Consider the following 23,848-nt stretch of genomic DNA (forward strand, 5'->3'; position numbering starts at 1 on the left):
TTGACAGAAGAAATCAACTGTAGAATGCAGGGAGGAGAAAAGAGAGCATCAAGGGATGGATTTCCTTGCACAAATGTGCTTCTATGTGTTTGGGCTTAGAACCCTGTTTCCCAATGTGGTGCCCTCCATATATTGTTGGACTACAAGTGGAGCTGATTGTATCAGTCCCAGCCAGCAAGACTGAAAGCAGCATCCCAGATTATATGTTCCAGACATATCACTTTGAGACACTGAGCTCCTTTGAATTCATTTATGTGCCATCTTCCTTCAGCTGCTGCTGGGTCTTTGGGACTCAGTATAGCTCCATCCGGTTGTTATCCTTCATAACAGTTGCTATGCCACAAGGGTTCTACGGTTACTTGGCTACCACAGTTTGTTGCCATCTAGTTCATTCTATGCCACCTTTTAAAAAAAAATAAAATAAAAATAAAACACACTACCCAAAGGTGTCTAGGCAGCTCTCCTGTTTTTAATTTTTAATTCCCCTGTTCTTTATTGTACAAGGCAGGATGCTGACTGGTAGGAGCAGCCTTCAGTGTTCAACAGTCAACCCTAAAGGTCCTTTCCCCCTAGGCCCTTTTCCAAGACACATCTGGATCCATCACAACACTCCCCAGGACAGCTTGGACAAAGCCTGCCATGAGATCTGGAAAAGAGTCCAAGGCCTCCCTGAGGAACTCCAACCAAGATCCTCATCACCGCTTCTCCAACTTAGCTGTCATCCTGTCACATCTTCAGAGGCTCTCAGAGAAGATAGCAGTAGTACCACCAGCAGCTCCCAAAAAGAGTGAGTGTTTAAAAAACAAAACACCTCAACAAAACCAAACAAAAAGGAGAGGAGGAATCTTTCCTAACTCACAAATCAATAGAAGCTCTACCTAGCTAGCTGAAACTGGAGTCTTGGAGAATATATTTCATAGTGGTTAATCTGAAATAATGGGAAAGTGTTTATGTAATTCATTTATTTAATTGTATAATGCCCTAATCAGTCCCCATGGGCTTCACATGCCCCAAGGACAATCTTCTTCCATGCACCCAACTGCAATTTTTGTGGTCAAAACCTCTTCAAATTGTTCTCAGTCTAACTTTGAGCCTGGACCTGTGAGCATTCAATCCAAGGACCTCTTTGAATGCTAGAGAACCATGCATTAATAACAGAGTGGAAAGTAAATATTGAGCATCTGTTGAGTGCCTTGTCATAACCACAGGCACCCTGGACCAGTAACACTTCTTGGCCCAAAATTATTGCTGTAGGAAGGATGCCACACATTCTCATATTTTTGGACATTAAGTGTTTTGTGTTCTCCATCTGCCAAGACCATACAACAGGGGTGGTTAACGTTGGGTCTCCAGAAGTTGTTGGAATACAACTGCCATCTTCCTTGGAGGCCGTGTTAGCTGGGGGCTGCTGAGATTTGACAGTTGGCCACCGCTGCCATGTGGCAAAGGCATGTTAGAAGGGCCATAGATCTGTGGTAGAGCATCTGTCTTGAATGCAGAACATCCCAGATTCAACCCCTGGCATCTCCAGGTCAGTCTGGGAGAGACTCCCTGGCTGGGAAACCCTGGAGAGCCACTGCAAGTCAGCATAGACAATAGTGAGCTAGAAGGACCAGTGGTCCTACTCAGTATAAAACTACTTCCTATGTTCCTATGCATATGGGAAGGTATGCTTAGCTGCTAATCCTCAACTTTAGAACTCTCCTCCAGAGATCTAAAACAGTCAAACCCCAAGAGGATTTCAAAAGTAGGCGTGTGGAATTCAGATTGGCTGCACATTTAGACTCAAATCTCTTTTAGGGTGAAATCTGACCACACTATGAGAGGGCTTCAATACCATATTAAAAGAGAAGGTGCAGAATAAATAGAACATCTTTTTTCCCCACTGTAAAAATTGTCTCCTTGTGATATAAGCCTACATCTGTGATACTGGAAACAACCACAAGTCCCCATAGTTGCTTGTGCATTTATATTTTTAAAATTGAAAGATTTCAAGGGGAAAGATGAAAGGAAGCATCCAGATGTTAAAAACGAAAATGAGTTTCAAAGGTAGTGACTAAAAAGATCTACTTTTCTGAAATGCCAGATTTGGCAAGGGGGTGTTTTACCAAAGCCTCCATTGGTGAGGAGATGTCAAGGGGGAAGGTAGAAAAGAGAAAGGGAGAAGGAGGAATTTATATTTATATTTTCATTCTCTAGGACGCTGCCAAAGTAGGAAGATTATAGGCAATTTTGTAAGCATGTGAATTGATTAGTGGCAACTAGCAACTGTCCTGGTTTGAAAATACACCAGACAAATCAGGGAGCAGGTCTTGCAGGATAGTCAGTGCCATGGGGCCCATCAGCTTGGACACTAGCCCTGCCCAGAAGTAGGAGCCTCACTGCCCAGAAAGTATTGTCCACCACTGAACTCTCACTGACTGAACAAAGAGTGGGGCAACAATAACTAGGCTGCCATTCAGTTACAAGGAAGATGAGTGCAGAGGTACATACATCTTTTTTTGAGTGTGTGCCTCTAGTTTTAAACTGTGTCCTCAATATCAAAAGTTTGGGAAAAGGTTGTACTTTAGTCTCAGTGAGGAAGGGATAACAAGTTGGGGCCAGAAGGGATTCATGATGTTAAATTATGGCATCTCTCAGCCTTAATGTAATGAAAAATAATGTTGACACTGTGATAGAATTCTCCTAATTCTCATCCCTTTGTGGTTACAAAATAACACTAAGCAAAAGAAAATACCCCAGACCAGGAAGGCAAATCTTTGTTGTTTGTTCAAAAGATTCCAGAGCCCTTTCAAATTGGACTTGGAGCATCCTATTTGCATAAGTCAATATGTTAAAATAATTAAAGGCCGTGGATCAAGCAAAAGGGCAGAAGGTATAATCTTGGCCCAAAATGTTGCAGCAGATGACAAATTGAACAGACACCTTCCATCCTTGGCAGGCAAGTGTAGGCAGAGATCTAAACAGGGCAGCAGCAGGATGCAAAGAACAACAACAAAACTGTGCCCTTTAGGAAGACTCTAATGAATCAAAGGTGTTTGTCATGGAGGCTTCTGCTTCCATGGTCAAGAGAATTTAAAATGACAAGATCAAAATTCTCTTCACTTTATTGAGTGAGATTTAATCACATGCCTCAGCAGAAGCTGACCAGAATTCACACACACCACACGCACAGTTTGGCTTGTGTCATGCCTAATTTTTTCTCCCTCATCAGAAACAGTCCCCGAAAGGTGATATGAAATTTCTCAAGTTTCTGCAGTTTCAAGACAAGCCCCACTGCCTTGCAGAAGTCACATGAGGAGGGAGAACCAAGCTAGTCTTCTGGGTTGTGTCTCCTTCTGGAGGTTTTCAGGACAAAATGAGGCACTGAGAGATATAGGTGCTAGTAGCAGAGAACGGCAGTCCCAAATCGAGTTCATTTATCTAGGCTACTTGGAGCTCACTTTTCAATTTCAAATAAAAAAAATATATCCAGAGTGACAATGTTAATATCAAATAATTTTAAACAAGAATATTTTGAAACATCAAATAATGAAAGCAGCATATACAGTGGTACCTCGGGTTAAGAACTTAATTCATTCTGGAGGTCCGTTCTTAACCTGAAACTGTTCTTAACCTGAGGTACCACTTTAGCTAATGGGGCCTCCCGCTGCTGCCACAATTTCTGTTCTCATCCTGAAGCAAAGTTCTTAACCCGAGGTGTGTGTGTGTATATATATATATATATATATATATATATATATATGACTAAATTTGTTGTTGTTTATTGGATTTTGAACAAACTTTGATGTTAGTAGAGAAGTGAAATTGATATTATACTATTTTTTTGCAATTTTATCCATTTTGAGTACAGGCTTACATCAATTTTGTTACTATCTATTAGCTGTATAAGGATTTTGGTCAGGTGTTGACTTGAATAGACAAGTCAGGCAGATGTTGTCCCCATTTTCCAAAAGGGGAGGCAGAAGACCTAAGCAACTACCAACTGGTCAGCTGAATGTCAATACCAGGAAAAGTCTGAGAACAGATAATTAAGCAGTCAATCTGTGAGCACTTAGAGACGGCTGCTAGGATCACTAAGACCCAGCATGGGCTTCTCAAAAACAAGCCATGCTAGACAAATCTCATTTATTTATTTATTTATTTATTTTGATAGAGTTACAAGCTGTTGACATAGTGTATCTGGGTTTAGCCACCAACTTGGATGGCTTTAAAAGGGGTTTAGACAAATTCATGGAGGAGAGGGCTATCAGTGGCTACCAGCAGCAATGGAAGCAGCAGTGCTTCCAAGTGTCAGCTGCTAGAAACTGTGAGGGGGCAAATGCTCTTGTGCTCATGTTTTGCTTGATGGTTTCCCGCAGGCATCTGGTTGGCCATTGCAAGAACAGGAAGCTGGACTAGATAAGCCATTGGCCTGATCCAGCAGGCTCTTCCTATGTTCTTACAAACTGCATTATATGTCTCACTGTCTATTTTTATGGCAAAATTATGTAACTTGAGTAATTAACTACATAAAATACATTGTCGTTATGTTATACCACCCCATTCATTTCAATACCAAGGAAACAATGTGAACGGGGAAGGAGGAACACGATCAATTATTTGTTGTTTGCAGACTGAAATTAACAAGTACACCAAATATCGCTCATATTGACTGGATTGATTCTCGTTCCAGACATGGAACAAATGAACAAACACCAGCAATTTCCACCTTTGTTTCCATTTTCCTTGGCGTTCTCAGACATCCTCACCATGCCCCTGCAATTTGAGCAGTGATTCAACAATTGGTGTCCCTTGGCCAGTTCCAGTTTCCTATGTACTGACGTTTATCCGACTATCATCACAACCCAAGAGGCAAAGGAGGAATGGAGACAACTAGCCGTTTTGACAGTCACATCAGACCACCCAGGAGTCTGGTGGGTTAATTTCTCTGGTTAATGATCAGGGGTGTATTTCAGTCTTTTGCATCAATTGCAGGAGATATATACCGAAAAAAGATCACTGAATTAAAAAACAACAACCCAGCAACATTTCAGAGATGCTCTAAAGGAAAGGGAATGGAAGATTGGTTCAATTTATAAAATAATAAAGGCTGCTCTAATTACACAGTGATGCCATAATTAGAGGATAATTAAGTAATATGCAGTTTACAAAGAAATTTGACACAATATTTATATGTATAGATAAGTACATACATAGTGCATGTTTATAACACCAGCTGTTCCATCCTCAGAGCCTGTAACAAAGTAAGTAAAAAACAAACAAACTACATTTATGCTGTTAATGGCAATCGGTAATGAGTGATCAAGCTGGATTGGCAATCCAAACAAAGTTCTTGTTTGTGTTGCCAGATGGTGCAGTTGTACAAACTCTTACTGTGGCTTCTTCCTCGGTTTCTCAGACAGCATAAAAGCAAAGGCTTAATCTTTGTGGCCCTCTTTTGTAGCATGGGAATGGACTCCCTTGCTTTAGTTATTCTTTTGTCTCTTTTCTACAGTGCACCTTCACTTCACTTGCCACATCATTCTTTTCACCCCTGTTTGTTATATTTCCAAATAATATCAAAGCTCTGGAGTAACCAGGGATGTCAGAGAATTCTGACAAAAGCAGCAACAAGAGAAGAAATTGTCAATGTTTGCTTATTCATCCCTTGTCTGGAATGGGAATCAGTCCAGCATATATGATTGGTATTCACTGTTGTTGCTTTCAGTTTGCAAAGGATATGTAATTGATTACATCCTCCCACACTTTGCCTTGTGTTTCCTTTGCATTGAAATGAATGCGATGGAACAACTTAATGACCATGAGACTTCTGGTATTTGTGTATTTAATTATGTGATTTTTGTAATTTCACCACAGCAGAAAGTAAGATGATGGATGTAATTTTGGGCAGAAGGCAAACTGCAGCAGCATGGAGACAGCGCTGCATGCAACAAATACAGGACAGAATGGGAAACAATGTCTTCTTTAATCCCTAATAGTAGTGCGAGTTGAGGGGGTAGCAATATTTCCTACAAATCCGCTGATCCCAGCAGAAAATGATGCTTCAACTTTTAGATCCATTGGGCAGCCAGGGTAACAGGCCTGTCTGGATCACAGTCAAAGGCTTTCTCCTACCACCAGTAAGTTTGCTGCCTTTTACAAAGGTTAGTTGCAAAGGGGTAGAATGATGAGCAGGAGAGGAGGTCTGCCATCTGGGTTTGGTAAACATTCCTTGCAAGTAGTCATAAAGCCCATGGAGGCTTTTCAAGTATTATCAAGGAATGATTGCAGGACCCGAACAGTTCTTCAGGAAAAATGCAGGTGGGAATTGATGACCAACAAATCAGCCTATTTCCATTGAGTATTAGTTTTTCACACACTCCCCCCATCCTTTGCAAATAACTGTCTCAATACCACAAGGAGCAGAAATTATCGTGAATGCTCAATAAAAGGATGTCTGAAGGGACCCTTACTTTAGTATTTTAATTGATGTAATTGTGAATAGTCTTGCATTTCTGGACAAGCCTCTTTAGGATCCTATATGGCTGAATGGTGATGTATAAATATAATATGTAGAATATTTTTGTTTGTTTGGTTTTAACATTTTTATACTACCCCCAATCAAACTTGGTTGAAGAAAGGATTTGTTTTCTATTTAACTACACTGGTAGTTGCCTTTTCTATGATCAAAGGGAGCTGGTCTACCTAGCTCAGTATTGTCCATGCTGACAAAAGCCCATAGCTTTCAAGGTTTCAGAGAGGGGTCTTTCCTAAACCCACATACTGATGTCAAGGATTTTCATGAAATGCATGTGCTCTATCACTAGGCAACAGCCCTTCTTCTTATCCAATTTGTGCAATCCTACATAAATGGTTCTTTCTCTGTTTCACATAGATCTTTGGAAAACAGCATTTGTAAAGATGAAATATCCATGCTGGTTGAGCAAGAGTATTTGAGCCTTACACAAGAGAATGCAACTGAACTAGAGATGCAAAGATCTGAAGATGAGAAGGCCACCCCAGCTGCTTCGTGTCAGGCCCCAGCAAACAACCACCTCACAATGCCCTCTGATGGAGACCAGATGTTAGATGAGAGGGATACAATGGAAAACGTCTACAGAGCACTCACTGGAAACAAAAGGGAAGTGAAACTGAGGTCTATATGTGATGTCCAGCTGTCCACTAAGTCCACTGTCACAGGGATCTTGCTCCCTGCAAAATTAATCTACAAGAATGCCAAAAGTACAGAAAGTGGAAACAGTAATATGATGGGTTCCAACACTCAGATTGCCAAGCTTTTGGCGCAGTTCCCACTCAAACGTGTTGAGGCCACCAAGACTCTGGACGCCAAAACGGTGACAGAAGAAACCAAGTTTATCAAGGACCTACTACTGCAGAACAATGTCTTTGGATCTGCAGCCCACAAAGACAATGTAACAAGGCCATCCCCAATAATGGCAGTCATGGAAAGTCAAGGATCTGTGCAAAAGAAACAGCTCCCAGTATTTGCCAAGATCTGCTCAAAAACTGACCCTGAACTAGTTGCTGATGGGCTCTGTCAAAATAATGGTAAGGGTCGTGGGCTAACTAGTGATTATTCGAGAATGATGAAGGGAAAGGAACCCAAGGTGTGTGGTGAACATGTGCAGAGAAAAATGCTTTCCCTATCATCATTGTTTTATGAAATTGATTGATAGGAGATTCGGGAAAGACATGTTCACATATATTCATCTACGGAATTATCTGCCAAAAGATGTAGTGAAGGCTTTAAAAGGGTATCAGACAAGTGTATGGAGAAAGATCAGTCTATAAATGGTTACGGCTCATGCTGGCTATATAGAGCCTGCATGTTCCAAGGCAGAATGCTACTGAATATTAGTTGTCCTGCCAGTGGGCTTCCAAAAGCATCTGATTGGTCACAGTAGGAAACAAGATGCTAGACTAGATGAGCCATAGTTCTGATTCAGTGGGGCCCTTCGTATGTTATTATGTAGCATTCTGGTTAAAACAGATGAGTCAGTTGAGAGAACTCCTGTTACTCACTCCTCCTGTTATCCTCTTTCCTTTGGCACCCCAGGAGTTCCTGTTTATTTTGCAGTCAAAGTCTATATGAAATAGGTGCCCATCCTTGCTCAATCTTCAGTTTTACTGAGGGTGGGTCACTTCTAGTAGGGGGGGTTGTCAGCTCTGAGCTGTGGACAGGAAAGGCACAGCCAGGCTTGTATAATACCTTGGGGTCAGGGATTAGGGTTGACAGAGGATCCTCATCAATTACCTTCTTTTATTGTTCCTTTTATTGTTCCTTCGGTTCAGAGCAACTGCAGTAACTCATTGGCAAAGCACAAGTTTTGTATGCAAAAGGTCCTGAGTTCAATCTCTGGCATCTCCAAGGATGGCTGAGAAAGACCCCCTGGAGAACCACTAGCAGTCAGAGAACACAGTAGTGAACTTGGTAGACCAGTGTTCTGACTACTACTACTACTGTTATTGTTGTTCTTCTTCTTATTTATTACAACAACAGTGGCCCTCTCTTTCAGCTGCAAAAATGCTCTGTTTCATAGAGGTCTACTATCTATTTTAGAAAGTTGTTTGCTCACTATACATTTGGATACCTCTTAAGCTACCATAATCAAATTTTGCATTGATGGCTCCTAAGATCAAAGAACAGGTTTTTGTTCAGGATACAACTGATTTTGTACAGGATACAACTGAATGCCGTTGGGGTCAAGATAGTGGACTCAGCCTTTCAACCCTGCACTGATTTGAAGCACTGATTTCAAAACTGTGCTAATTGCTTTGGTTTCCTAGAATTCCTGACCAATGCCAGATATGAGGCAAATATACATATAATTAAAATGTTAAGAGTTCTATCAAACAGCCCCCATTGATGGTGCCTAACTCTGTTTTGTATTTTCCACAGCAACCTCTACAGCCATTGATAAGAACAACCTTAAATACAGTGGTAATGTTTTCACCCCACGATTCCCGACGAACTCGACGGCCACCTCATTAAAACAGCCAATGTGGCTTAGCCTTAACTACCCTCCACCTCCTGTTTTCCCAAACCACTCCAGCTTCCCACAGTATCAGGTAATGAATGACCCGAGCCCTTATGAATGGGGTGTGGAAAGAGCTCCAAAACTGAATGAGGCTGGCAGTGAGGAGGAAAGAAAGAGCTATGAGGTTGCATAACTCAGATTTAGAAACACCAACAGGCAAGCAAGCCTGAAGTGTCAAGATTCAGACCAAGACCAAATTTGGAAGGGTGGCAATTAATCGAAATTAAGAGGGCTTCTAGACAGTTTGGAAGCCCAGAAAACCTAACTATGGATTCCTTCAATGAAGAATCCAGACTGAAGGCATCTGCAACAAATGCTTGAGTCATAAGGAGGGCCATGGCCTGGGATTGGCTCATCCATGCTCATCTGATTTTCATGATCAGATGAATTCTAGTTTGTGGTATCTCCTTCCCAGATGCTGATGCTGCCATCAGTTGCCTGGTGCAAGAAGATAGGTCCCTCCCTCAAGGAATTTACAGTATAAAATTTGACACACAAGAGACAACAGGGAGGGAAGGGGAGGCAGTGGTTAACAGGGAAAGAATATTTGATTTCATCACATATTTAGTTTGGAGCCCAACTCTGTGTTCTTTCTGGAAGCATGAGGAGACCAAGCAGGTATAGGGCATGCACACCCATCCTGCCTCTAGTGTCCCCATCTGTGCCAGGTGTACCTGCTCCAATGGAATGCTGAGTGGGAGGGTCTGAAAGAGGCTTCTATGCACGCTCAGTTGGACATGTTTAGAAACCTTCCTACAATCAGGAACTTTATTACGGTTCCTACCTGGGTGGAGGTTTTATAGTGAATTTGGAGGAAATAATGCAATTCCAAAACCCCTTCAGACCAGAGTTTATGTGCCCTCAGCCCCTGCATGCTTTTTGCCATCACAATTTCTATCTGAGTGCCTAAATAGGGTTTTGGTTATCAGCTTATTTAGATTTAGGCCACATCCACACCATACACCTTAAGCAGCCAAGGCTTTCCCCAAATAACACTGGGAGCTGCAGCTCATTAAGGGTGCAGAAAGTTGTCAGGAGACCCCTATCCCTTTCCCCAGAGCTACCATTTCCTAAGTGGTTTAGCAATTAATCCCTCTTCTCAGGGAACTCTGGGAATTGTAGCTCTGTAAGGGGAATAGGGGACCCTTAACAACTCTTAGCACCCTTAACAAATTACAGCTCCCAGAATTCTTTGGGGAAACCCATGACTGTTTAAACTGGTGTCATGGTGCTGTAAATGTATGGTGTGAATTTGGCCTTAGTTGCAGACATAGTTGCATCAAGGCATGGGGATTTGGGGAGTTGTGCCCAAGACATTGTGGGGAATTGTGGGACATTATGGGCATTTTTAGAGCAATGTGAAGTACATCTAGGGATCGATGGATCTGCCAGTTTCAGTTTCTCTCATTTTCTGATTTTCCCAATCTTAAGTTCAGTTCATCATATTTCTACATCAGTTTGCAATGTAAAAAAGAAAAGAAAGAAATCTTAATGAATATTCAGTGGCATTTTAGTGCTCATTTCTCATAAACACATGCTACTCGGTAGTATAATGTATTTTATATGTAATTTTCACTAATATATGCATATTTATGCATACTCCTCCCTAAAACATGTGTTTTTGTGCCCATTTTTTGGTTGGTGAACTATTACAAAATTCAAGAGAAGTTCAAACTGAAGTGAAGGACAGCAGTTTTGCAGTAAGCGCGAACTAGGTAGGTTCGCATTAAAATGCAAACCAAATTTCTCCTCCATCTTTAGTAGCACCACACAGGCATTCTGGGAGGCTGTGTGAAGCATAAGAGGCAGTGAGTCAGAGAGGGCAGGAGTCTCAGTGGCACAGGGAACACTGAAGCAGTTCCTGATCTCCACGTGTTCAAGTTTTCAGGATGCTGGAGAGGACCTGAAAATCATGAAGATGCCCATTCATGGTGTATGTTGACAGGGGAACTGATTCAGAGGAGGCCACTAGTAATAACAGAGGACCTTGGAGACACACCTTGTGTGAAAGAGCAGAAATAATTGGGTGTGTTCAGTTAAGTCTTTTGCTACAATTGGAGGAAGGTGTGGTCTAGACATGGAAGGATTCCTGAATGCTCTCAGAGTTTTTTCAGTGAACACACAATCCTGTTGAGACCCTTGTTTCACTGTAGAATGGGGAGATGCATTGAGCTCTGGACAGGGGGTACCCAAGTGTCTCCTCTAGCACTGCAGAACCAGTTCTGCACCTTCGCGTATCAGAGCACTAAGGATGATGAAACAGGCTGGACAACTGAGTGCAAGTAGCAAAAGATGCACTGGGAAGCTGACCCAACATGAGTTAAACAGCACAATCATGTTTATCACATGGTATTGAGGACAGGGAAGATGGGTCACTTCTCTGCTTTCATCACATCCTCAAGTAGCCATCCCGCGGAGCTTTTCTGTATTGTCCAGGGCCTATAAACATCATCTCCAGTGAATAGAGTTTTAGACCAATTGGAAGCCTTTTGTGTGTTATTTGAAAGGCACTTTGAGGGTCCTGTCTCTCATCTCTGTAGCAATCTTGGCCTCACATTTACAGCATTGAGATGTCCAGGGCAACATCCGCTGTAACCTCATGGTTTCAATACCCTTCAATACCTGTCTCATCAAGGTAGCTCAGGAGGATACCATGGGCAATGGTATCAAAAGCCATTGAGAGATTAAGTAATAATAAAAGCACCACACACACACACACACACACACACACACACATCCTTTTGATGAAATTCATCCATCAGCATGACCAAGTCTGATTCAGCTGCAGAACCAGGCCAGAACCCAGATTGGGTAAAGATTATCTGTTTTATCCAGGTGTGTTTGCAACTGTCCTAACATGGTCCTCTTGATCACCTTCCCCAAATGAGGTATTTGACACTGGGTGGTAGTTTTCAGAAACCAATGGATCCAGTGCATGGCTAGCACACTCTTGCAGCATGGAGTAGTTCTGGCCATCTTGAATGAGGTGGTGATTCAACTTCCAAAAATTTGAATACTTGTCTTGTTGACCATCTCTGGCACCAGAGGCTAATGTGACTTCAGTGGTGAACCATGCCTTTTATAAGCTTTGGTTGGTAAGACAACTACAGCTGTTTCTACATGGGGATAGCCTGCTTGACCACTGTTGACTTGGCATTGTAACCTCCAGGTTGGAGCGGTACAATGTGCTGTATACGAGGCTGCCCCTGCAGTTGGCCCTGTAGCTGCAGCTAGTGCAAAAAGTAGTGGCTCAACTTCTCACTGGGGCAGACTATCACCATCATATCAGGCTGTTGCTAAAAGAATTACACTAGCTGCGAATTAGCTGCCAGGCTAAGTTCAAGGTATTAGTACTAGTGTACAAAGCCCTATACAACTTGGCACCAGGACACCTAATGATCAAATTATCCCTTATATACCCAATCAACCACTGTGCTCTGTGGTAGAAGACCTCCTGCAGATACCATCTCATCAGGAGATCCTTATGTTCAGTGTAGGGGTCAGGGTTTAGCATAGTAGTAAATGTTTTTATGGTTGATGTTTTTAAATTATGGAAAATAAATAAGAAAGAAAGAAAGAAAGAAAGAAAGAAAGAAAGAAAGAAAGAGATGTACAGGTTTGATTCCCGATCCAGTGGGGAATGTATGTGCCCTGGATTGGAGTGTCTATAGAAGGGAAGATAGAATTCCATATAAATATCATGATACCATGGTGCTGGAGGAGACTCTTGAGAGTCCCATGGACTGCAAGAAGATCAAACCTATCCATTCTGAAGGAAATCAACCCTGAGTGCTCACTGGAAGGACAGATCCTGAAGCTGAGGCTCCAATACTTTGGCCACCTCATGAGAAGAGAAGACTCCCCAGAAAAGACCCTGATGTTGAGAAAGATGGAGGGCCCAAGGAGAAGGGGACGACAGAGGACGAGATGGCTGGACAGTGTTCCCGAAGCTACCAGCATGAGTTTGACCAAACTGCGGGAGACAATGGAAGACAGGAGTGCCTAGCGTGCTCTGGTCCATGGGGTCACGAAGAGTTGGACACAACTAAACAGCTAAACAACAATATCATGACAGTAACTTGTGTGATGGCACAATGCAACATGGACTTTCCCCTGCTATCTTTAAAGCTCCGGTTGTTCCCTGCAGCACTCTAGGCAAGGAGAAAATGGACAGGAGAATGCCATGTCTATTCTCCCTCCCAATTTAGCACTGCAGAAAATACAGGGCAGAGATCCAAGCTGCAGCAACCTGGGGAGCCCCAGCAATTACTGCAATGACAATAATAATGATTCCTATTATCTCATGTCTACATAATGATTTCCCAATGTGTCTACTGATGATCCCTCCCAAATTAAAAGTCAACATGACTTGAGAAATATAAATCACTGCCATGTTTATTTAATTTTCTATACATAGCACAGAAATAAGCAGCGGAGGTTGATCCGTTAAGGCTAATGGGGCACTGCCCAACCCACCTCAGATTGCCCTCTCTCAGCTTCCTCCATCTTAGACCCAGTGTTGCCCTTGGGGAACTCAGCAGGGAAGAGGATGGGGACAAAATTAGAAATAGTGGACTTTGCCTATCATTGGTTCTGACTGCATCTGCTATTGACCTCTCTGCCTACTGTGCTACCAGTCCCAATGGGCAGCAGCCACAGCTGGGGGGAAAGGATAGCAGCATGTGATGGGATGATGAGCTGCTTGTGCGCGAAATTCTTAGTCCCTCAGAGTTTGGCTAAGTCCACAAACCTCTGTCTGCAACGGAGCTCTTAAGCATGGCTCCGTCAGTCGCTGGTAGAATCCGACAGTGGGCATTTACGGAATTTCCTCCAGCATAAAAGCTCCTTAACGGAAACGCGCCTCCTGGACTCTCGGCGCGACAGTTTCCGGCGAGGAGTGGGTGTCCCTATAGGAGGTCCTGAAACCTCCCCACTGTTTTCGCTGGAAGTGTCTCTGAGCCATCCCTCCGACTCACTTTCCCTTGGAGCTCCTTCTCTCCCCCTGCTGGTTCCCTCCTCAGCTGATAAGTCTCTCCCAACCTCTGTGAGCCCTTTCCCTTCCTGTTCTTCCGATGGCAGTTCCCTGACATCCACCTCCCCTCCAGGGCCCCCTTCACCCCCTCCCCTCCCTTCCTCTGCGGGCGGCGAGGGAGCAAAACCCCTGAAAGAACCTCCCTCCTCTTCCGAAGTCTCGAACATTTCCCTCCACCGGTTGCTGTTTCTGGTTTCTAAGTACTCCTCCTCATCAGATTCTATTCCTTCTTCCAACTCCGATTCCGTAAATCCTTCCAGTTCCTCCTCCTCGTCGGTGGTGCAAAAGTACTCCCTCCGGAACCTCGCTACTGACTGAGGCTTCCTGGGGAACCTTTGATGAAACGTTTCGATCAAGATCTCATCCTTGACCTCCTCTGCCGTCACCCAGGTGTTTTCCGACTCCGGTTCCCCTTCCCACGCTACCAAATACTCCACCTGATTACCCTTCCACCTGGAGTCGATGATTTCCGCCACATGGTTGCTGCTTTCCCTCTCTTCTAAGACTGGTCCCCGTGTGGAAACCCCTTCACTTCCCCCCCCCCTATACGGTGACAGTAATGACCTGTGGAATACTGGGTGCATTTTCATGTGGTTCGGTAACCGGAGTCTGAAAGCCACTGGGTTGACCTGTTGAATGACCTCAAATGGTCCCAATCTTTTGGGTCTCAATTTCTTGCAACCCCCCTTGAACGGCAACCCTTGGGTTGACAGCCACACCTGATCCCCCACCCTTATGGTTTCACCTTCCCTTCTGTTCTTGTCTGCCTGCCTCTTATATTCTTCTTTGGCCCTTTCTAAGTTGAGTTGGAGTTGACGATGGATCGCTTCCATTTCTTCTACAAAATGTTCGGCGGCCGGGACGCTCCATCTCTCCCCTCCTCCCCCTGGAAATGCCCTGGGGTGGCACCCATAATTAGCCAAAAAGGGGCTCATCCCGGTGGACACATTCTCCGCATTATTGTAGGCAAATTCCGCCAGCGCCAACTTTTCGACCCAATCGTTCTCTCTGTCATTGACATAACACCTCAGGTATTGTTGGAGGATACCGTTTGCTCTTTCCGCCTGCCCGTTGGTTTCAGGGTGCCGGGCAGTCGAAAAATTGACCTCTACGTGCAGTAAGCTCATGAGCTTCCTCTAGAAACTGGACGTGAATTGTTTACCTCTGTCTGAGACCACCCTCAAGGGGGCGCCATGCAGCCTAAAGATATGTTCTACAAACAATTTCGCTGTCTCTTCCGCCGTGACTGCATGTGAGCAAGCTACAAAGTGGCACGTCTTAGTTAACAGGTCTACTACGACCAGTATGGCTGTTTTGCCCTTGGATTTCAGCAGATCAGTCATAAAATCTATCGATACCGCCTCCCATGGCCGTTCTGGTGTGGGTAACGGTTCTAATAACCCCGCCGGCGCCCGCCTTTCTCCTTTGGCTCGCTGGCATTGGTCACACCCTCTTACATACTCCCGTACATCTTCCCTCACCTTGGGCCACCAAAATTCCCTGGTAACCAACCACATGGTCTTGTGTTGCCCAAAATGCCCCGCTGTGGGGTTGTCGTGCAGCTGTTTAAGTACTCTCCCTCTCAATTCCCCTTCGGGTATATATATAGCCCCTTTGTAATGCAATGCCCCGTTTCTTTCTTCAAAACCCCCGGGGTTTTCTCCCTCTCTCCTTAGACATCTGAGCTTATTCTGGGCGTATTCATCATTCTCCGTTCCCTCTACCAGTTCCCTTTGCCCCACCAATGCCGCCCCACACACCCAGCGGTCCTCTGGGATGATATGTCTCTCTTCGGGTGCTCCCTCCCCCTCCAAATATTCAGGTTTGCGTGAGAGAGCGTCCGCCCTGACGTTTTCTGGACCTGGCACATAGCAAATTTCAAAATGAAATTTGGAGAACTCCTGGGCCCATCTCACTTGTCGTTGGTTGAGCACTCGTGCCGTTCTCCAATACTCTAAATTCTTGTGGTCCGTGCACACTTGCACTTTATGTTGTGCACCAATTAGTAAGTGTCTCCATCTCCGGAACGCTTCGTGAATGGCGAGTAGTTCTCGGTCATATACCGTGTAGTTCCTCTCGGATTTGTTTAGCTTACGCGAGAAGAAAGCACACGGTCTCCACTCCGACTTACCCTTTCCCGGCTGAAGAAGCACCGCCCCCACCGCCCGGTCTGATGCATCAGTTTCCACTCTCATTGATTTTTGTAAATCCACATGCAGGAGCTGTTCTTCCGAAGCGAATGCCCTTTTCAATTCTTCAAATGCTTGCTCCGCCTCCACCGTCCAAACAAATTTCATCTTGCTGCTGAGACAGTCCGTAATGGGAGCCGTTAAGTGGGCAAAGTTCTTGATGAACTTACGATAAAAGTTGCCAAACCCTAAGAATCTTTGCACATCTCTTTTCGTTTTCGGTGTCTTCCATTCCAGCACCGCCTGGACCTTACCTGGATCCATGGCTAATCCCTTGTCTGACAAGCGGTACCCCAGGAATTCCACCTCCTTGGTGTGAAACTGACACTTCTCCAATTTCACCCACAGCTGGTTTGCTTGCAGTTGGCTCAACACCTCCCTGACGTCCTTTACATGCTGCTCCTCATTCTCTGAATATACTAACACATCATCTAGGAAGGCCACGCAATTCTTGTAGAGCAGAGGTCCCAGGACGTGGTTCATGAACGATTGAAAACATGCTGAGCCTGCTTGTAATCCGAAGGGCATAACGAGATATTCAAAAGCCCCCAAAGGGGTGAGCATGGTGGTTTTCCATTCATCCCCCTTCCTTATCCGTATCAGGTTGTATGCCCCCCTCAGGTCCAGTTTAGTAAAAATCTTTCCCTTCCTCACCCTGGTCAAAATGTCATCAATTCTGGGCATAGGGAAAGCCACTGGTTCCGACACTGCATTTAGGGCCCGGTAGTCCACTACAAGTCTCGGTTTATCCGTGTTTTTTTTGTCCACACAAAACACTGGGCTGCCCCCCACCGCTCTGGACTCTCTGATGAAACCCCGCTTCAGGTTTTTATCAATAAACTCCCTTAACTCCTGCATTTCCCTGTCTGACATGGCATACAGCTTGCCCACTGGGAGCTGGGCCCCAGGGACTAGATTGATTTGGCAGTCAAAGGCTCTATGCGGTGGTAGTTTATCTGCTTCCCTTTCGCTGAATACATTGCTCAGGTCAGCGTATTGTTTGGGCACCTTCCCTTTGTCCGTTACTTCCGTCCCTGCTAGAAAGGCCTTTGCCCCTACCGGAGCCTTCCCCTCTTTGCAGTGCTCTATGCAATGTGCTGACCCAAAGGAGACCACTCTCTGATGCCAGCCCACTAGCGGATCATGCAACGCCAGCCAGCTCATTCCCAAAATGATGGGAGCCCCTCCCAAGGTGGCCACATTGAACGCTATTCTTTCGGTGTGCCTGGCCACCCTCATTACCATTGGGACGGTCTGTAGGCTAACTTCTCCTCCCAACAGCTCCCTCCCATCGATCGTGGTCACCTGCAAGGGGTTATTTAAAGGGATTGTCTGTATCTGGTGTTCAGCTGCAAACTCCTTACTCATAAAATTACAGGAGCTGCCTGAGTCCAATAGCGCCTTTATCTTTAGTGGGTGTCCGTTTGGCAGCTCTAGCAACACCTCTATCATAGGGCTGGTCTTGGAGGTTCCGGCGTGGGCACTTTTACTGCTCCTTGGCCTGGCTGCTGTGCCCTGAAGGTGGCAGCCAGGCGTTGGCTTTTACTTGCTCCTGGACTTCCTCCTCCTTTCCCCCAACAGCTCCCGCCATCCCTTGCCATTCCTTTCTTTGTGGACAGACTCTGGCAAAGTGACCTGGCTGCTGGCAGAGATAACATTTCTTGGCGCTCTTCCCCTCCTTCTTCCGCCCTTCACTGGGATTTGAAACTGCGTGCGCGCGCGCTGTTCCAATTTCCATCGGCTCTCCTGGCGGGAAGGTTGGCTCCGGAATCTCTGGAATGCGGAAATCCCTCCAACGCTCCCCTTTCCCTTCCTGCTTCTCCAAGGCTCTCGCCTCCTGGCGCGCTCCAATGGTCAGCGCCGATTTGGTCAGCTGGTCCATAGACTCCGCCCTGGGCACCCGGGAAAGTTCATCTTTCACCGCCGAAGAAAGCCCATCTTCGAAAAGCATTTGAATGGGTTCCGCCGATAGATCCCACCCCAATTTATGTATCAACATGGTAAACTCAGTCCAGTACTCACGGACAGATCGGCTCCCCTGTTTACAAGCCATCAACTGTCTGCGCACCACTCCCTGCTCAATGTCGCTGGAAAACATCAGGTCCATGGCGCGAAAAAACTTCCTCGTGTCCCTCAGGACGTCATTATTCCCTGCCATCAGGGGTCTAACCCAATCTCTCGCCCCCCCTTCGAGATGGCCAACCACAAACGCCACTCGCGATTCCTCGTCTGGAAAGTTGTCAAACTGCAGATTGAGAGCATACTGCATCTCTGTCCTAAAGGCTTGATAGTTCCTGGGATCCCCCCCAAACTTCTGCACCAATCCTGGCATCTTTCTTGCCAGTGGGGAGCCTTTTGCCTTTTCTGCATCCTGCGCCCTCCTCTCCTCGAGCCTCGCCGTTTGCAGCGCTAGCTGGACCTCCAACACCCGGTACCTTTCTTCCAGGCTTGGACCCGCTCCAGCTCCTCCTGCTTCTCCGGTTCCGGCTGGGTTACTCATGATGCCTCTCTGCACAAGCTGCTTTCAGGGACTGTCGGATTGCTGTGATGGGATGATGAGCTGCTTGTGCGCGAAATTCTTAGTCCCTCAGAGTTTGGCTAAGTCCACAAACCTCTGTCTGTAACGGAGCTCCTTAAGCATGGCACCGTCAGTCGCTGGTAGAATCCGACAGTGGGCGTTTACGGAATTTCCTCCAGCATAAAAGCTCCTTAACGGAAACGCGCCTCCTGGACTCTCGGCGCGACAGTTTCCGGCGAGGAGTGGGTGTCCCTATAGGAGGTCCTGAAACCTCCCCACTGTTTTCGCTGGAAGTGTCTCTGAGCCATGCCTCCGACTCACTTTCCCTTGGAGCTCCTTCTCTCCCCCTGCTGGTTCCCTCCTCAGCTGATAAGTCTCTCCCAACCTCTGTGAGCCCTTTCCTTTCCTGTTCTTCCGATGGCAGTTCCCTGACACAGCAGTAGCCATAATAATAGGTAAAATCCTTAATTCCTTCCATTTATATATTAATTAAAGCTTTGGTTTAATCAGAGGGGGAAATTTATCTTGGATAATTGGAAGTTAAGGGCACGTTGCTCACCTTTGGTGGCTGTTGTGGTTTTGGTGTATTACTGTTGTACAGAATGGGGAAGAAAAGATGTCCTTTCCATCTAGCAGGTAGTGAAGCTTCTTGAATATGATATCTACGCATTCCATTGTGAACTAACCTGACTCACACCTGCCAGACTCATGTGTGGATTGGGAATGTACAGATCACTTCTCTGAATTTTGTGATACAGGCTGCAATCCTAACCCAAATAACCTGGGAGTAAGCTTCACTGAATTGAGTAGGCCTGACTTCTGAGTAGACATAGTTAGGATTGCACTGAATATTTTTAGCTCAAAAGAAATACCAAAAAATTCCCCACAATGCATATTTTAGGATAAAACACACTTTAAAATGTCTATGTTAAGAAAGAATACGTAGCTAAATAAGTTTGTAATATGACCTATTTAAATTGTCATGTTGATTTGGGGGGGGGGGCCGGAATCACAGATTAATGCAAAAACAGGACAGAATGGGTTTATGAATAAATAGGTGCAAAATTGACACAGACTAAAAACAGACTGATCTGCCCATCCTTACTATTAAGGTGGTACCTTCTGCAATCCTATACATGCTTACCTAGAAGTAGGAATGGGTGAATCTGTCAATTTCAGTTTCTCTAGTTTCTTCTTTTCCCAGTCAGAAGCTCAGTTTTCCATATTTCCACATCAGTTTGAGATTTTTTTAAGATGCATTCTCATGAGAATTCGTCAGCATTTCAGTGTGAATCTCTCCTAATATACTGTATGCATCTATATGCATTTTTGAATGATATACACATTTTTTGCAGCATAATGCCCCCTAATAAAATGTAATTCTGTATGCTATTTTTACTAATTTTACTGGACATTTTACTCTAGTATATGCATTTTGGGGCACATGACTTGACTGGGGAACATGGTAAAATTTAGAAAAGTGGAAATGTCGAAGGATGGCTATGTTCAGTCCCTGTGTGGTTTTTGAAAAGCTCAAATTAGGTTAGTTTGTCTTTAAATGCAAACATAATTAAATTTCTCCATGATCCCTACCTAGGAGTAAGGACCATTAAACACAGTAAAGCTTAATTTGAGTAAGTATGTATAGATTTGCACTGTGAGGCAAGGATAAGGGCACAAGGATTCCAGTTGACACTGGAATAGACCATCCTTTACCAGTTGTGATTCCTGCATTGCAAAGGGTTGGACTAGATAACCCAATTCTATAATTCTACGATTCTATGATTCTATTATTCCCTCAGTTTCTTAAAAAAGCACCTGTCTTAAAGTCTGGCAAGATGCAGATTTATTCAAATTTGTATGAGTAGCAAATTAAAAAGCAAAAAAGGAATTGCCCACTCATATAAGATACGACGGTGAGGTCCTCAGATCAGCATGTAATATCAGAACACAGATTACCACTGGAGTGAGATCCAAAATTAATTGGTTAATCATAATCATAAGAATAATAGGTTGAGGCCTACAATGGTCACTTCCTGCCTTGTGTATTTTTAACAGAGTTTGTATCAGCAAAGAGCACGGATCCCATACCAGCAGACGCTACATCCTCAGTTGGGATGCTATTCCAGACAGGTATGGCATAAGTCCTCTAGCATGAATCAGTATAGAGGCTGTTGATTTGCTGGGCATGGGGAGGAAGAATATGGTTTCAGCTTTCAGTGGCTTTAAGCAAGTCCATCTCTTGCAGCCTTTTGGTGCTTCCAGAATGTCACCATATTGGGGTGGGATTCAATCACATAACAGCAAATTTGGGTTGCGCAGTTATACTTGGTTGGGAGGTCTTGTGCAACAAAACTGCTTCCCCAAATGGTTAGATTTTTTGCAATAAGGAAAGTGATGGGGATATGCCGTGGAAAGTGTGGGGTTATTATGCTTTGGCATAACGTCATCTGGCCTTGGTTAGTCCAAGCTTCACTGCTACCTTGGAGCTAGATGGCTGTCAAGGGCAGAAGGATTGACCTAAGTCCCATATTTGTTCTCTGGAATTGTCACATGGAGTTAATGGTTTAATCCCCCTTCCAAAATGCTATACATTGATAGGGGCTTAAGCAGGCCATTTCTCTTCCTCCTCCATTTTCCTCTGCCCACCTCAGTGACACGGCTAGGAATCCAATTCTGGGCTCCTCCTGCTGTGAATTCTCTCTAAAGTAGACCTAGGGTGGCGCTGTGGGTTAAACCACGGAGCCTAGGACTTGCTGATCAGAAGGTTGGAGGTTCAAATCCCTGCGACAGGGTGAGCTCCCATTGCTCGGTCCCTGCTCCTGCCAACCTAGCAGTTCGAAAGCATGTCAAAGTGCAAGTAGATAAATAGGTACCACTCTGGCGGGAAGGTAAACGGCGTTTCTGTGCGCTGCTCTGGTTCGCCAGAAACGGCTTAGTCATGCTGGCCACATGACCCGGAAGCTGTACTCCAACTCCCTCGGCCAATAAAGCGAGATGAGCACCGCAACCCCAGAGTCGGTCACAACTGGACCTAATGGTCAGGGATCCCTTTACCTTTACCTAGGCAATATTAACAAGTGGAGGAGATCAAGTATGGCCAGCTTGGGAAGATGATTTTTTATCAATAAGAGAGACTGAGTTGTACATAGTTTGCAGACTATTCTGCTGGAGCAGGGCAAAAAGCAGGGGCTCAAGATGTTTGGCAAGTTTAGAATCCATATGGATTTTCTAGGTAAGTTGAGAGGGAGAGGATGATGAGGGAGAGAAGGGAGCTTTCTCAAAGTGGGAAGATCAAGGCCAAGTTAGGCAATCAAGAGGCAGCATAAATATACCTTGCGCGGCAGAAACCCAAGAGGCAGCAGCCCCATGAACACCTTGCCTACCTTGCTGCCTCTGCCACTGTAGGAGAAGTGGCAGTGGCTTCTGGTGAGATCTCTCAGGTGGTGAACCAAGATATGCCACCCCTTTATGTAGTGGCTGTTGCCTCGGACATGCCCCCCTCCATAAATAATGCTGATTTTTGTGATCTCAGCCCCATTTTGAACAGGTATAACAATTTAAGACATTGAGTTGTAGCCAAGGAAATTCTACTCAGAGTAGACCCATTGAAATCAATGGCCTAAGTCAGTCATGCCATTAATGCTGGTGTGTCTATTCAAGCCATTGTGAACTCTAAAAAATTTCCGCTTCCCCCAAAGCATCATCCCTTTCCATTCCTCTTTCCCTCCTGATTCTTTAGGTCACTCCTTACAATCCACAGCAAATCTTCCGCTCACCTTACACACCTGTGCTCAGCTACATCCCACTGGTTCAGCCAGGTTACTCATATCAGCAGAGGAACCCGACCAAGCCATCCAGCAGCGTACGTGATCCCCCAGCAATGGCAGGTGATGGTCCACAGTATCCATTTTCTCCTTCCTATGGGTGAGTCTGTGCTTTGTAGTGGCCGTGCATAAGTGCAGAATAGTCAAAGGTGGAAATCAATTTGCATGTTTAGGGATAGTTTCCTTTCTCTCCATTTCAGGATTCGCTCTCTTCTTCTTCTTCTTCTTCTTCTTCTTCTTCTTCTTCTTCTTCTTCTTCCTCCTCCTCCTCCTCCTCCTCCTCCTCCTCCTCCTCCTCCTCCTCTTCTTCCTCTTCCTCTTCCTCTTCCTCTTTGGGGGTCAGGGGTGCGTTTAGGATGAATTATGAAGATACATGTAGGGAAAATCCTGAAATGGGGAGAAGAGGGTGGCATAAAGTAATTCATGCCAATTTTGGAAGGAGGATTTTGATGACAGAAGGGCTTCTTCCTTTCTTAAACACATTTTGGGAAATAGTGAAGGGGCCTTAAAATGGACAGGGAAGGTTTTTTTTACATTTCCATGCTTTGGGGTAACTTTTAAAGCATAATGTGGCACTCTCCAGATATTGTTGGACTACAACTCCCATCATCCATGGACCCTGACTGTTGGCTATGCTGGTGGGAGTTGGGGTGTCAAGCAACATCTGGAGGGCACCGTGTGGCTCCCTGGCTCCCTTGCCACCCTTTCATTATCAGAGTACTTTGGGAAAGTATGCTGGAGAAGGAAAGGAGGGCAGCGGCCATCACTGCAAGATTTGGCGGGAAAATCTGTACCAATAGCAAATCTGCATTCCCTAGAATTGCTGAAGAAACAGAGCCCTATCTGTATCTTTAGAATCCCCATAGGTGATGATTTCAGGATCCAGACATGTTCATGAACTGGAAGAGGGGGCAGCATACAATAGAAAAAATAAAATAGTGGTAGTTATTCAGGGAGGCTGAGCTCAATCTGTTTATTTTACTCTCAGGTTCACATCTACTACTGCTGGACCTGTAAGGACCAACCCTTACTTCTCTTCCAATGGAGGTGGCAACAGTTTTTAGATCTGCCAGCACTGTTTTTAGGGTGAGGTTTTTTTGAGAAAGGAACATTTTGGGAGCAGTATGAAATCCTTGGGCTTTTTTATTTCTGTTTGAACATTTTGGAACAAAGTTAAAATAATTTGATTCCAAACAGCAAACAGTGTAAATTCAGGGCAAATAGGCTAGCAAGTTCATCTG

The 23,848-nt window shown here is 44.8% G+C and overlaps 1 protein-coding gene across 2 annotated transcripts; it reads left to right on the forward strand.

The window, feature by feature from the left end:
* Positions 1-390: 390 nt before the first annotated feature.
* On the forward strand, positions 391-23,848 carry LOC310767938 (uncharacterized protein C1orf94). 2 transcript variants are annotated; one of them, XM_083625546.1, is made up of 6 exons: positions 391-787; positions 6,878-7,551; positions 8,903-9,072; positions 20,839-20,913; positions 22,523-22,707; positions 23,596-23,848. In XM_083625546.1, the coding sequence occupies exons 1-6, from the start codon at positions 510-512 to the stop codon at positions 23,669-23,671; spliced, it is 1,458 nt and encodes a 485-aa protein (XP_083481672.1). In that variant the 5' UTR covers positions 391-509; the 3' UTR covers positions 23,672-23,848. The 2 variants fall into 2 exon arrangements, with proteins under 2 accessions (XP_083481672.1, XP_083481673.1); XM_083625547.1 differs by having other exon boundaries at positions 22,523-22,670.

Source organism: Podarcis filfolensis (genome assembly GCF_964270895.1).
Source record: "Podarcis filfolensis genome assembly, chromosome: 8".
Classification (NCBI taxonomy): Eukaryota; Metazoa; Chordata; class Lepidosauria; order Squamata; family Lacertidae; genus Podarcis; species Podarcis filfolensis.

Coding starts and splice junctions, on each gene's coding strand:
- LOC310767938 (XM_083625546.1), top strand. CDS start 510: ATGCTGACTGGTAGGAGCAGCCTTCAGTGTTCAACAGTCAACCCTAAA. Junction 7,552..8,902: donor TGGGCTCTGTCAAAATAATG/GTAAGGGTCGTG, acceptor TATTTTCCACAG/CAACCTCTACAGCCATTGAT. Junction 20,914..22,522: donor TGGGATGCTATTCCAGACAG/GTATGGCATAAG, acceptor CTGATTCTTTAG/GTCACTCCTTACAATCCACA.